Source organism: Paroedura picta, chromosome 3 (assembly GCF_049243985.1).
Source record: "Paroedura picta isolate Pp20150507F chromosome 3, Ppicta_v3.0, whole genome shotgun sequence".
In the NCBI taxonomy this organism is placed as follows: domain Eukaryota; kingdom Metazoa; phylum Chordata; class Lepidosauria; order Squamata; family Gekkonidae; genus Paroedura; species Paroedura picta.
Window position 1 is genome coordinate 13,622,273 of NC_135371.1, and position 14,683 is coordinate 13,636,955.

A 14,683-nucleotide genomic window follows, 5' to 3' on the forward strand; every position below is an offset into this window, starting at 1 on the left:
AAGCAGGGGATGAAAACCAGCTCTTCTTCTTGTAAACTTATATAAGGTAAAACAGCACCTCCTTTTGGAGCTGTTTGTGCGTACAGTACAGGATCACACAGAATAATGCTTATCATCAAAGGGAGTACAGTTTACAAGGAGACAGGCCAGGGCTGGGAGAATTAGACACAACATCCCAGCATGTGTGATAGGGGGCCAGATGTCTCCAGAGCCTGAGAAAAGAGGAGGGGGAGGAGGACAGGCCAGTTACAGGTCAGACATCCCAAAGGGCTGCTGAGACTTTGGTCAAGGGAAACATGACCATCACATTCCCTGCTTTGGATCACCTGCCTTCAGAAGTAACTTGAGTAAGCACTACAGGTAGGGCCTACTTAATAGTGGCACCCTGACTTTGAAATGCCCTGTCCTATAAATGACCATCCTCAGGCACCAAGCTATCAAGTATTTCTGTTTGTGTTCTGTCAATTATTAGGGGATGTTCTCTATTGACAAGGGGGTATGTTAGCATTCTGATTTGTATTGTTGCTGGGTTTAATTTTGGGTTTACTTTGGATTGTTTTTATGAGTTGTGTAATGTTTTGAATGGCCTCAGTCATGAATACAGAAAAATAAGTATGTAGCAGGTTGAGGGGGGCACTATTTTATTTGTTTAAAATATTATGGTCCTTTGTCCTCTCCTTCAGGAAGCTAGATTCTGGCAAACTTAGATCTGAGATCAAAAGGGAAAGCAAGGCACCGGCTGGGTTCTTTGTTCTTGGGGCTATTTATTTTGTATTTATAATTTGATTTCTATACTGCTGCTGCCAGCAAGCTGGCTCGCGGGGGTTCACAACATATGTATATAAATAAATAAAAATATAAAAATGTAAATATTTGCATTTACATATTTACATAAGAATAATCTGATGACAATAAAATCCCCAATCTTAAACCCATAAAATAAGTTACTATTTGAAGCTTTATACTGCATCCTAGTCTGCTTCAGGTGACTAGGAGGCATCTTCTAGCGTTGGTGCAGCCAGCCCACCACCCATCCATCTGCAGTGAATGGGTAGAAGTGAGGCTTAGTGGGGACCTAACAATTCTTGGAATCAACTTAGTTGTCAAACGTACCTTCCAGTGTGAAACGGGAGGGCTGTGGCTCAGTCACAGAGCATCTGATTTATAGAATCCTAGAATCATGGAAGGGGCCACACAGGCCATCTAGTCCAACCTCCAAAGCATCCAAGAAAAAAGTGTGTATCCAACCTTTGCTTGAAGACTGCCAGTAGAAGGTCCTGGTTCAGTCCCCGCCACCTTCCATGAAAGTGATTGAGAAGCCAGTGATGTGAAAGAGCTTAACCTGAGACTCTGCAGAGCCACTGCCCGTCAGAATAACCACTAGCGACCTGGATCAGCTAAGGGCAAGGCACCTTCCTCTGTGACCATTATATACAATTCCATAGCCAGTCTTGTAAACGGTTAGTAAAATATTACTTGCCATGCACAGACTGCCTTCAGGTGTTTTGCCTTGTTATAATTACAACCCCCCTGCAAGGAAGGTCAACGGCATCATTGCCATATCTTAGCTGAGGCAGGAGTGTCTTTCCTGGGGATACCTCGGGGGCTCATTTCAGAGACAGAAACTGTGAGGACTGATTTGTAGCTTTTAGTGACTATGCTACTCTGTACATAATGCCATATGTTCTCCCTGATGGATAAGGAACTGGAGTTTGTGTGTGGGTGTAAAAGTGTTTCATATGCTCAGCTGTGCTGCAAATAGTATGGGCAGTCAACGTTTTGACTTGGGGGGGCATCATATGTAGAACTGGGAGGTCTTCGGGATGCCATAAGGACCCGTTTTTCAATCTGTCGTGGCAAATTTACACATTGCTACCCCTCTGGAATTTTGCTGCAACCTGAGGATGGCTGTGTTGAGCCCAGTACCATAATGGAGATGTGGCTATAATTGAACTGTCCCAAATTAGAGTCAGCTGTATGTGAGGCTTTACCGAGATCCTCAACAGCAGCTCTCTGCGGCTTGCGTACAGTTTCTGGGAGATGTGAAGACTTTGAAATGGCTAACTTTGCTCTAATAATATCTGGCTGTGAAGTCTACATAGAGCTGCACTGTTAAATATGTAGCCGAGATCCTCCCTGTGAGTGGGGAGGATTAAGAATTCTCCTGATACAGATGCTAAGCAGCAGGGGCAAGAGGCCAGTCAAGGAGGTAAGAAGATTTGAGGATTAATATCTAAGGAAGGAGTGGGGTCTGCAACCAGGGATCAGTTGTGAAGTTAGATGGGGTGTGAGAATAATTTTAGGCTATCCATGCTGTAGTCCACGGCATATAGAACGAACAACAGGCTTAAAATCAGGCTCTGTTGACTGTATATTTGTCCTGACTGCAGACACATAGTAGGTTGTCACAATATCATTCCAGAATCCAGATGCCAGGTAGACCTCATCTATGACTTCAAGGCCAAAGGGAAATCCAAAGCAGAGTTCTAGAACATAAGGGAAAGGGAAAGGTATCCCCTGTGCAAGCACCGAGTCATGTCTGACCCTTGGGGTGACGCCCTCTAGCGTTTTCATGGCAGACTCAATACGGGGTGGTTTGCCAGGGCCTTCCCCAGTCATTACCGTTTACCCCCCAGCAAGCTGGGTACTCATTTTACCGACCTCGGAAGGATGGAAGACTGAGTCAACCTTGAGCCGGCTGCTGGGATCAAACTCCCAGCCTCATGGGCAAAGCTTTCAGACGGCTGCCTTACCACTCTGCACCACAAGGGGCTCTTCTGTAGAACATAAGCGAAGGTCAGAGACGAGGGAATCAATCCAGAATATGGGCTGCAAGGACGCCACTCACTTTAAGCATCGTACTAAGCACTTACCAGCCACTTCAGTCCTGCTCCTGCAAGCACTCCTCCTCATTGATTATACTCTTCAGCATATTTATGACATTTTAAAGTATAAATATCTATGTTTTCTATAAGAAAGAGAGAGTTGTAAATTGCTGCTCTTTGTGCTACCATAGAACACGTGCTTGTCAATTTTTACTGAGTGGGAAGAAAAATGTAAAGGGAGAAAACAAATTTGGTCGTAACAAACGAAAGTAATTGGACAAAACCCAGTCTCAGTGCATATTTTGCTTTTAAGCTAAGCCTTTTAACATTGAAACCAGTGAATAAAGATATGATCCTCCATCATGTTTAAGGAGAACACATCATTGTAGCAACCAAAAAATAAGCAAAATAATACCTTGACAATGTTACATAGTAGAAGGAAAGCTGGGATTTTGTGCCCCACTTTTTACTGCCTGAAGGAGTCTCAAAGCGGCTTACATTCACCTTCCCTTTCCTCTCCCCTATGAGGGAGGTGGGGCTGCGAGGGCTCTGTGAGAAAACTGATGATTGGCTGTAGGCCACCCGGCTGGCTGCATGTGCAGGCGCAGGGAATCAAACCCGGTTCTCCAAATTAGAGACTGCCCCTCATAACCACTCCAACAAGCTGGCTCTCCTGTGGCAGAGTTTTTCCCAGGAAGATGTCTCCAGTCTTTTCATAATATATCTCTCGGTTGTTAAAACTCATGCCTGAAGAAGCATTTTCACCGATTCACAACAAAAAAAGAAGAAAAAATATTTCACAGGATTTTTTTTAGCACTCTCTGGAATTTGCCCATTTTTCCTTTCAAAAAATTGATAAATGTCCCTTAGGGCGGGGGTAGTCAACCTGTGGTCCTCCAGATGTCCATGGACTACAATTCCCATGAGCCCCTGCCAGCGTTTGCTGGCAGGGGCTCATGGGAATTGTAGTCCAACAACATCTGGAGGACCACAGGTTTGACTACCCCTGCTTTAGGGAGGAAAAAAACGGAAAACTGTTTTTGCTGTATCTTTTCACTCCCCCCCCCCCACTGGCTCTTCCAAAGTTTGCAGTGTTTTCTTGTCATTGGGAACGAACCACAGCTCCCTATCTCACAACAACGCAGCAGAATCACCTCCTGAGCCGGACATAATTTGAAGCCCTTTGCAACTGTTGGCTGCTGCAAGTTTTATAAAGTCACGCCACAGGAAATTAGACTTTACACCCATTTTTACACACACAGGAAAGACTTAACGCTGCCTGAGTTTTATTACTGTGGCCGATCGCCAAGTAACTCCTGCCCTAGACTTCAGCTCTTTGCGGGTCTGCTTTCTTTCATGCCCGCGAGAACCGGTTTCTTGAGACGGGAACGAGCATGCCCCGAACTCACAACCCCACCCATTAAAATACAGCCCTAGTGATTAAAATGCCCCTGCCTATCAATGAAGGGATGCTCCAACTAGTCTAGCGACTAAGCTGATTAAAACAGCCTTAAATATCAGCAACGAACACGTTTTAGTTGCTCTAGTTAAATAGCTTTTCTTTCTTTTCTTTTCTTTTTGTCGCGGAGCTTGAGTTTATTGGAGGGGGGGGGGAATGAATGCAGCGTTGGGAATTGGAGGGATGTGCTCCAGAGTGGTTGCAAAAAATAAACCCCCCAAATAGTTTGGCTCATCTTAAGTCCTGTCATGTAAGCCTTCCAACCTCCAGACTGGCCACGGTTTCTGTCAAGTACCGTCCCACATCCTTTCAGATCCCGTGTCAGTGAATATTGAAGAATTAGTGGAGCCAGAAGGGCAAGGATGACACACGCCAGGCTGAATGCCAGCCTTGGCTTTGACCCATCTTGGTTCTCAGCAGCTGTCCTGTAGCCACAGCCTGGCATTGTTGGGTTAGGTTTTGTGCCAGCCGATATCAGGCTCTGTTCTGTGAGGGTTTCTTGTGATTCCCTCGGGATGTTAGCTGTGGTCTTTTCTTTACTCTGAAAGGGGAGCTGTTAATATTTTGTCCATCAGATGAATCACTCAAATGACAGCGGCGTGGATTGGCTTCCCCCTACGACTACATGAGCTGCTGCCTTCGTTCTCGGAGTTGAGGTTGGCAGAAGCTGTTATGGTGTTCAGAGACACTGGTGGGAAATGAAGAGCAGTGGAGGGATGCGAGGAGTTAAGGGCACCCGTTGGCTTTTGAGGAGAAAGAGCCTGTTACCTTGAGGTCCGTTTGCCCAAACAGCACAGCAGCCATCTTGACATTGCTTATTCAACATTATTTGCCTGGAGACAGTTCTTGAAACCTGGAGGGAGTGGTAACTCTTCCCCATCCTTAGGAGAGTACTGTGGGTTTAAAAAGCAGCCTCCTCCCTATCCTAGCTCCCTATCCCAGCTTGATGTAGTTGGCTAGGAGTGCAGACTCCTAATCAGTAATCTCAGAAGAAGAGTTGGTACTTATATGCCACTTTTCTCTACCCGAAGGAGGCTCAAAGCAGCTTACAGTCGCCTTCCCTTTCCTTTCCCCACAACAGACACCCTGTGGGGTGGGTGAGGCTGAGAGAGCCCTGATGTCACTGCTTGGTCAGAACAGTTTTATCAGTGCCGTGGGGAGCCCAAGGTCACCCAGCTGGCTGCATGTGGGAGAGTGCAGAATCGAACCCGGCATGCCAGATTAGAAGTCCACACTCCTAACCACGACACCAAACTGGCTCTCAAAGAGCTCTGCCTTGCCAGCCCTATGGAACTGCCTTGACTTGTTGTGATCCACACTGAGCCACCAGGAAAAGGCGGGATATGAATAAACAGAAATAAATGCCTCTTTGGGGTGGTGAGAGAAGATATGGGGAGGCTTGTATTTGCGTTTTTCATTGCTAAATTCAGATCTTTCCCCCTTATTTTAGAATGGTTACTTACACAATATGTTTAGCCTGTACATTTTTTGCATCTCATGTATGCAAATAGCCCCTTGTCCGCTCACCTGGTGCAAATAAGATCAACCAAACAGATCTTGCAGAAATTAGTGCCTCTTTTTCTGGTTTTTTTTTTTTTTTTAAGTCCACTAATCAATAAGGTTGGTCAGGGTGATAGAAATAATTCTGGACATATTCACAAAGCGGCTGTTTTAATGTGATGTGAGAAAGATGGCCAAGAATTTTCTTCACAGTTAACATTTCCTACAAAGCAAAGGTCATCAGTTCGAATAGGAAGGCTCCCAGCACCTTCCACCTCAACCTGGATGCATCTTAAAGTTGGTTACGCCGCAGCTTTTGTTTTGCTTTCTCTTAATGCTTCTTAAATAGGTCCCATGGTTATAGAGAGCAAAAAGGCAAGGGACTTCCAGACTGTTTGGGAGAACAACAGAGGTACCACATAGCAACTCTGCACAGCTGCTGCTTGTGACTCCCCTTAACTCCTCTAGAACCTCAAAGAGAAGGCCTCATAGGTCTCTCCCACCTAGGGAAGAATGGTATTGACTCTAGGAGCTTTGGGTGTCTTCTATAGCAGGGTTAGTCAACCTGTGGTCCTCCAGATGTCCATGGACTACAGTTCCCATGAGCCCCTGCCAGCAAATGATGGCAGGGGCTCATAGGAATTGTAGTCCATGGACATCTGGAGGACCACAGGTTGACTACCCCTGATCTATAGCAAAACCCCATCCTGTTTTGGCACTTGAAACAGACCTCGAAGGACAAGGGTGTAACTTCTAGCAGATTGGGAAGGGAGGCAAACTGAGAAGGCTGGGAATTTCCCCTAACAATCTCTCATTTACCACCCCTTCTGCAGGTCCATGGTGGCAGCGTGATACCCATAAGAGGGGAAAGCACAAGAAGACAGCGTGGAGGCCCGCGCCTGTGAAGGATGCTGAAGAAAAGCAGTCTGGTTCTCTGGGGCGTGGTGCTTTTTGTGGCCTGGAACGCCCTGATCCTGTTCTTCTTGTGGACCCGGCCTCAGTCTCTCTCAGACCACGGCCGCCTCACCGAGGAGGTCATCCGTCTGGCTCAGGATGCCGAATCGGAGCTAGAGCACCAGAAGGACCTCTTGCAGCAAATCTACCGCTACAGTGACCTCTGGAGGAGGAGGAAGGCCGGCGAGGCCGAGCTTCACCCCCCAGCAGCTGCCTCGGTCCAGCCTTCCACAGCCGCCCCTTTGTCCCGTCACTCTCAGATCTCTCCCGACGCTGTGTTGCCGGTGCTGGTAATCGCCTGCGACCGCAGCACCGTCCGCCGTTGCCTCGACAAGCTGCTGCATTACCGCCCCTCGCCGGAGCGGTTCCCCATCATCGTGAGCCAGGACTGTGGGCACGACGAGACGGCCCGGGTCATCGCCTCCTACGGAGACGCCATCATGCACATCAAGCAGCCCAACCTGAGCGACATCCCCGTGCCCACCGACCACCGCAAGTTCCAGGGCTACTACAAGATCGCCCGGCACTACCACTGGGCCTTGAGCCAGGTCTTCCGGACCTTCCAGCACCAAGCGGCCATTGTGGTGGAAGACGACCTGGAAGTGGCTCCAGACTTCTTTGAGTACTTCCAGGCAGCCTTTCCTCTCCTGCTGGCCGACCCGACCCTCTGGTGCGTCTCTGCCTGGAACGACAACGGCAAGGAACAGATGGTCGACGCGGCCCACCCCGACCTTCTCTACCGCACGGATTTTTTCCCCGGCTTGGGCTGGCTTCTGTTGTCCGACCTGTGGAACGAGCTGGAGCCCAAGTGGCCCAAGGCCTTCTGGGATGACTGGATGCGGCAGCCTGAACAGCGGCAGGGCCGTTCGTGCATCAGGCCCGAAGTGTCGCGCACCATGACTTTCGGCCGCAAGGGGGTGAGCCACGGTCAGTTCTTTGACCAGCACCTGAAGTTTATCAAGCTCAACGACCGCTTCGTGCCTTTCACCCAGATGGACCTTTCTTACCTCAAGAAGAATGAGTACGACCGCTCATTCCGGGACCAAGTCTACGCCGCTCCCGAACTGCGGGTAGAAGAGCTGCAGGGCAACCAGCGCCGGGAGTTGGGCACCGTCAGGGTGCAGTATACCACTCGGGACTCCTTCAAGGCCTTTGCAAAGGCTTTGGGCGTCATGGACGACCTCAAGTCGGGAGTGCCTCGTGCCGGCTACCGGGGCATTGTCAGCTTCCTTTACCGAAGCCGGCGTGTTTATTTAGCGCCCCCTTCTGACTGGATAGGCTATGACCCCAGCTGGAGTTAGCGGCTGATGATCCGGAAGCATGTTGGACTCGGGGGGGGGGGTTGCTTGAGGGCGGGGGAGGGAAACGCTGTATTTTGTTTTTCCTGTGTGGCATTCGAGTGCATTCCAGAGATGAGGCTTGTTTTTGTGCACTTAAAATACCGGATAGGGTGGGGATGGGTGGTTAGAGATATTCTGAAGCCCCAGCTTAAGGGGTGATGTGGAGCCTTCTGAGTGTTCTCAGTTCTTCTCTCCAGTGCCTATCCTCCACTTTTCTTTTTCTTTCTTTTTTCCGGATGTGGCGGTGTGCTTACTTGCTAGATCCTTGGTGGCGTCCCAAAGTGGGTGATTTTGAAGCCAGAGCCAGCACTGAACCAAAGCAGCCACCCGCTGAGGTTTCCTCAGCTCCGTTAGATCCGTCACGGGCCTGAGCAACTTGTGACTCGGCAAACTAGATGCAGCCCCATCTCTGTTGGGGATGACCCGCCAAGGTCGTCATCTGCTTTTGCAGTGCCAGACGCATGAAGGCGGAAGCCCAGTTGGTTGTCTGCCGTAGTCAAGGGGTCGCCGTTGGTGCAGAGCTCTCTGCTTCCTTCCTGATCTAGAGGGAGGGAGGGAGAGCCTCTCTTCTCCTGCTGACCCAATTAGTTCTCATTTTAAGTGCAAGCTTAGAAGGCAGGAAGCTCCTTTGGTTGATTGCTAAGCCCCTTTGGAAGATCATCTTTATTGACCACATTGGCCTCTTTCGCTCGGGCGTCCTGGACGTTCGAGATACTGCTTTAATCACCTAGGACAAGACAGTGGGGAAGAGGAGAGCGCTGAGAAAGGCCAAGCGGATCATCATTCAGTAACTCCGGAGAGATGAGCCACGTTGACCCCCAAGTGCTGGAGGGTTAAAGTAGATGGGGGCAAGCAGAGCTCCATGCCAGGCCTGTTCAGTGTCGCCTAAGCGCACACTTTGAAAGAGGCAGCCACTGATCTTCCAGCTGCCTTCATTCTCCCATCCAGTGCTGAGATGGCCTTTGCACTCAGCACTGCTCAAAAGAACCATCCAGTCAGCCGGCCAGAAAAAGGGAACCTTCCCGGGTTGCAGCATTTCCCATAGCAGGTCTGGGAATCAGATGTCTGAAAGCCTCTCGGCATGAACGTTTGTGTGGAGCCAGCATGTTGACGGAAGGGTGGTGGGCTCGTGTCCCCCCCATCCCCTCCAGCATGCTAGGGGCATGAGTGCCCTTGTGTGAAGTATTATATGTGGAAGGTTATGCCCACCCCCCTCCCCATCTGCAGTTTGAAGTGCTACAGTGGAAGATGGGTGATGCCCTGTGTGGTTTCTGGTTGAGCCCCGAGTATCTTCTGTAGCCACGTTAGAGAAAATCTGCATAGTGCTCAAGGGGAGGTTGAGTCACCATGGCCTGATAGGTTGTAGCAAGGAGATGTGCCCCCCCTCCTACCACAAGGCTGCCTTAATTCTGCTCAGTGGTGGGGAGGGGGGGCAGTGGTCTTTCCTAAACGAATCGGAGGGACATTACTCTTTCCCCTATAAACCATTTCCTTGAAGCTCGATTTTTGGGGCCGCCACGTTAGAACCGGTCACCGCCACATCCGCGGGAGGAGAGAATGCCTGGAACACCAGAAGGGGCTCCCTGGGATTGGGGGCGCTGCCTTAGTGTGGAGTCCCGCTTCTCCAGCCTAGCGTCTAGGAAGTGCTGCGGAGCTGCTCCGGGGCCACTTGGAGAGGTGGGGATGGGGGCTTCAGACCTCATTTGGCCAAAATTCAGACCACACCAAAGGGTAATATTTTGTTTGGATGCTGTATTACTTTTGTCTTTTCTTTTTCTTTAAAAAAAAACAAACAAAGCTGTCCCCACGGTGAGTGGAGGGACAAAAGACGCTGTCTCCGCTTTAGAATTGGATTCCGGTCAGGAAATTCCTGTGAACCAGGTTCAGCAGAGTGCGTGCATGTGGGGGTTGGAGGGGGAGAAGGAGGTCTTCCTCCCTCTCTTGTCGTGACCGATGGTGAGGAGGCCAAGATATGGTGCCTTGGGTTGTGGGGTGGGCAGGACTCCCAACAAACGACCTGGTTTCTCCAGTTTGCTTTCTGCTCTGACCGGGTGAGGCACCAGCATTGCCATGGAGCCCTGGATCTCTTGAGGGGAGGAGGAGGGGCTGTCACTGCTAAAGGGGGGGATTCACTTTAGAGGAGGGACCTTGGTGAAGAGATGCCTGTGGACGAGGGGCCGTCAGAAAGGACCTGGCTTGGAAAAGGAACAACGTGGGAACAGAATTAGTCTTCAGGCGCATGAGGGCAGAGGGAGGCCTTTGAGGAGGCGGTTCCTTGTGTCCTTCCTGCATTTTTATGTGAGTGTGCAGGAGTGGGAATGGCCTCCTAGAGCGGGGGGAGGTGTGTGGGTGTGTGTGTGTGTGTTGGGGTTTCCACCTGGTGCTCCCAGCAGGTCTGAATTTCAGCTGTTGGAATATTACGCTGGAAGTGACTCCCGTGCTGTTCCCCCTTGGGGCTTTCGCAAAGGAGTGCCACCAGCAATGAATGGACCCTCATGTCTATGAAAGACAGTGGTGGGTGGATTATTTTCCGCTCCCGTCTGCTGCTTCCGCCTTCCATCCCGAAGGGTGCAGGCACCAAGCTAGCCTTCCTGAGCAGAGCAGGCAGGAGGAGGCCAGCGAAGCTGCCTCTCTCCCGCCACATCAGCTCACCTGGCCCGCACCTCTGCCCTCTTTCCAGGAAGGAGTCACTCCATCCCTCTGTAGGACTCTGGAGGGTTTCTCTGGCATGTACAGCTTCCCCCTGCTGTTGCCACCCAAAGTTGCAAATGGACGGTGTCTTAAGAGACCGACGTAGCCCTTCGTCCCTGTATCAAAAGAGCCTGATCCATGAGGACTTCTCTCCCTCCTCCCCCCCTCTCCTTCTCTGGATGGCCTAATCCTGTGTCAGTGTTTCATTCATCCCATCTGTCGCTCATCCTGTGTTGATTTGTTCTAGCCCATGGTGCTATTTTCCTCCATTTCCATTCCAAGCAGTCGGTTTCAGAGAAGAGCAATGGGAAAAGTGGTCAGTGGAGGCCCCAAGAAAGAGAGCAAATTTCTGGGTCCCTGGAGGAGCTCTCCTTTAGCAGCCTTCAAGGTGTCCGCTCGCTCGCTCGCCCTTTCCCTAGCCTCCTCCCACTGCTGGAACCGTCTGTCTGGAAGTGATGACCAGCTGGAAATAAAACTGTGCAAATTTGGGGCAGGGGGGGAGAAGCACCATTTGCTGGAGAGGTGCTCTTTTCACGTCCAAATTTCAACCTGTGAAAGAAGAGTTCAAAATTGCAAAAAGTTATTTTCCAGAATAAAATCATAATAAAAATACTGGTTCTTTTTCCAAGAAACAAGAAAAAGCCTGGTGTCTCTGGTTGCTGTGGAATGCCTAGATCTGTCCAGGCAGCGTGAAGCAGGCAGGCCTTAGAAGCACAAGCGTGGGCTGGGTGGTTCAGACTGAAGTTCCATCTGGTCCCATCTTCTGTTGCTAGCAAAGCTCAAGGGCAGCTTGTGGGAAGCTCGCAAGCAGGGCTCCCTAGGGGGAGGGGGACGGGAAGCGTGCAACTGGAGGAGTGCGGAGTTTGATTCTTAGCTCCACGCCTGCCCTTCATCCTCTTCCATGTAAACCTGAGATGCCACATGAAGGACGGAGGCTTTAGGCTGTGCTAACATCAGGGATATCAGAGTGAATCTTTGCATTCTAGCTTGGCTCGGAATTGTGCTGCCCCTCCTATGGGAGGCAGTCTGTGCCCCTGCAGAACTGGCCCTGAAGAAAGAAAATGCATACGGGAAATGGGGATTCTGGAGAACAGGAGGGAACCACAAGAATAAGCTTAAAAGACTTGCTGGGCGGCGACTGCTGGCGAAATCTCCAGCCCCATTGAATAGGGCAGGGGTGCGCAAACTGTGGCCCTCCAGAGGTCCATGGCAGGGGCTCATGGGAATTGTAGTCCATAGTCATCTGGAGGGCCACAGTTTGCCCACCCGTGGAGTAGTGCAATTTGGAGGCCTTTGAATGTGATTTTTCAGTCCGCTGAATATGTTTGTCCTTCATGGCTGCGGTTTCCATCCCACCTGTCCTCATTTCCATGCTGCTGTTTCTCTAGCCCCTCCCCTCCAATTCAGATTCTTTGCAAACTGAAGTTTGTGTGAAATAACTCTGCACGATTTCATCCTCCCAAAGAAACCTCCGTCTTAAAAATGTTTCCGGAGTGCAGCCTACATTCTGCTGTTGCCAGCTCTTCCCCCTCAACCTGTTGTTGCCTTGAAATTTTGCCAGACGGATCCAGTGTCCAGACACAAGCCTAGTTCTTGCGAGGCCTGGCTTTGGCGGGATGCCATCTGTCACCGGAGACTCTTCCATTCTCAAGGAGGCTGCCCCACTGTGCCTCTCGTCCTCTGCCAAGGAGGTGGTTTCGCTGCCAGTGAGTCAGATCCTGCTGGATTTTCTGCTTGCTCTCATCTGGTTCCCCTGATCGGAACACCTCCCCTCTACTCCATCCCTTTTCTCTCCACAGAGAATCTTTTTGTTGACCCCTAGCAGAAAAGCTGGCCAGACAACTGCCCACTCAGGATTCCCCTGCCATTTTGGGTGGAGCAGCTGATGTAGCCATGAATCTTAGGGATGCTTCCAGCTCCGTTGGTCTTGTACGTGAAGTTATTTCTATGACACAAGGGGCTAAAGTAGGTTTCTACCATACTTGTACCTCTGTGTGTGTGTGTGTGTGTGTTCCCCCTCCCCCAAAGTGTACTTTTCTTAAGGAAGCAGGGTAGATGGTGCTGGGTACAGAGCAAGTCCATTCAATAGCTCCTAAACCTGGAAGGGGAAGGGCTGGGCATGTCCATCTTCTCCACCAATTATAACTTTTTGGTTCTCGAATCGCAGCTGACACGGCAGCAAGGCAAGAGATGTTCAGAGGTGATTTGCCATGACCTGCGTCTGCAGAGCACCCCTGATGTTCTTTGCATTTCTCCCATTCCGGTAGTTGACCAGGGTGGACCCTGCTTAGTCTCCAAGATCTAATTAGACTGGGCTGTCTAGGTCAGGGCCCTTTCTGCACTGGGAACTTTGTTGTCCTGGCTCCTGCGTGGGAGCATAAATCTGGGGTGGAAGAGGGGCACCGAGCCAAATGCAGGAGCAAGAAGAGGCAGGACAACCTACCTGTAGCGTAAAACATCACTGTGATAATAAAAGGAAGGGAAGGCTTGAACAACTTAGGAGAAAAGAGCATTTCCCAGCTATAACTGGCTATTAAAAGGAATGCAGCTAGTGCCTGCTCCAGTCAAGAGGGTGTGCTGGGGGGGTGCTCTAATAGTCCTGTTTCAAAGCAGGTGGCCGTATAAATGGGTCAAGATGGATGAGGGACTCCTACTCAACAGCTGAAAATGTTCTCGTCTACCTTGGAGGAGCTTCCTGAATGGGCTGCAGTTTCAGCTAGAGGACCTTCTATGCCAGGGAACCCCAAGGCACAAAATGTTATGTCAAGGGTGTGTCACTTTTGAACTTGGGGGTGGTGTCAGGGTCCCCGTTCTCCAGCTACTTTTCCCTGTGAAGTGCTCTTTCCAGAAATCCCAGCATCTCATTACCAGGTATGGATCAGCCTTCTTTGATATGCCATGGTTGGCATCTCTCCAGGCTCTTGGCTGGCCAGTTTTATATGCCCAAGAATTAGGACAAGACCCGACATCTCTGCTCCCCGCCTCCTTCCCACCGTCAAGACCCAACCATCCACCCAGCAGCAACACAAAATTCTGTCTTTCGTGGCCTTGATCGCATACCGACCCAAATGGTTCCAGATGTTTCTTGCCATGGGCCAACCTCACTGCATGGAATTGGGACAAGAGAAGGACATTGTTCCACCCTAACTTGAGCCTAGTTCTTGTGGTCATCTTCCTGTTAAAATGTATTCAACGGTGCTCCACAGAGCTGAGAATGCTGAAGAAGAAGAGTTGGTTCTTATATGCCGCTTTTCTCTACCCGAAGGAGGCTCAAAGCGGCTTATAGTTGCCTTCCCCTTCCTCTCCCCAAAACAGACACCCTGTGAGGTGGGTGAGGCTGAGAGAGCCCTGATATCACTGCTCGGTCAGAACAGCTTTATCAGCATTGTGGCAAGCCCAAGATTACCCAGCTGGCTGCATGTGGGGGGAGTGCAGAATTAACCTGGCTCACCAGATTAGAAGTCTGCACTCCTAACCACTACACCAAACTGTCTGTACTAGTAGCAGTCCCAGGGAGGGGGGGGAGTTGCCTGGTGCAGCAGACAAATGTGTGTTTTTATACCCAGAAAGTCTCCTGTCAAGACTTTGGCAACACCAATTAAGCAGTTTCCAGTGGCAAGTTATGGGAAGTCCTTTCTCTGTCTCAGGCTCTGGAGAGCTAGCTGCTGCTAGTCAATGCTGACCAAGTTGACTTGGTATAAGACTGTTTCTCATCCTTTGAGGAAGGTACATGTGTGGGGGAGAGAATTTGTATCCATTTCAATAATTGTCCCATAGAGCAGGGGGGGTTACTCTGTAGCACTCCAGATGTCCATGAACTACAATTCCCATGAGCCCCTGCCAGCACGTGTGGTCCAGGGACATGAGGAGAGCCACATTCAGGCTACCTCTGCCATAGAGGATGCTACACGACC

The 14,683-nt window shown here is 50.2% G+C and overlaps 1 protein-coding gene across 9 annotated transcripts in view; it reads left to right on the forward strand.

The window, feature by feature from the left end:
- The window catches only part of MGAT1 (alpha-1,3-mannosyl-glycoprotein 2-beta-N-acetylglucosaminyltransferase), a 43,709-nt gene extending 32,299 nt beyond the window's left edge, over nt 1-11,410 (forward strand). For 7 of the 9 annotated variants that reach the window (XM_077324691.1, XM_077324689.1, XM_077324690.1 and 4 more), the window contains one exon: nt 6,618-11,410. In XM_077324691.1, coding sequence (XP_077180806.1) covers nt 6,693-8,039 — 1,347 coding nt within the window. In that variant the 5' untranslated portion in view covers nt 6,618-6,692 and the 3' untranslated portion in view covers nt 8,040-11,410. Of the gene's footprint in view, nt 1-297; nt 361-2,027; nt 2,210-6,617 lie in introns of those variants that run through there. The other 2 variants (XM_077324697.1, XM_077324695.1) reach the window with 2 other exon arrangements.
- The last annotated feature ends 3,273 nt before the right edge of the window (nt 11,411-14,683 follow it).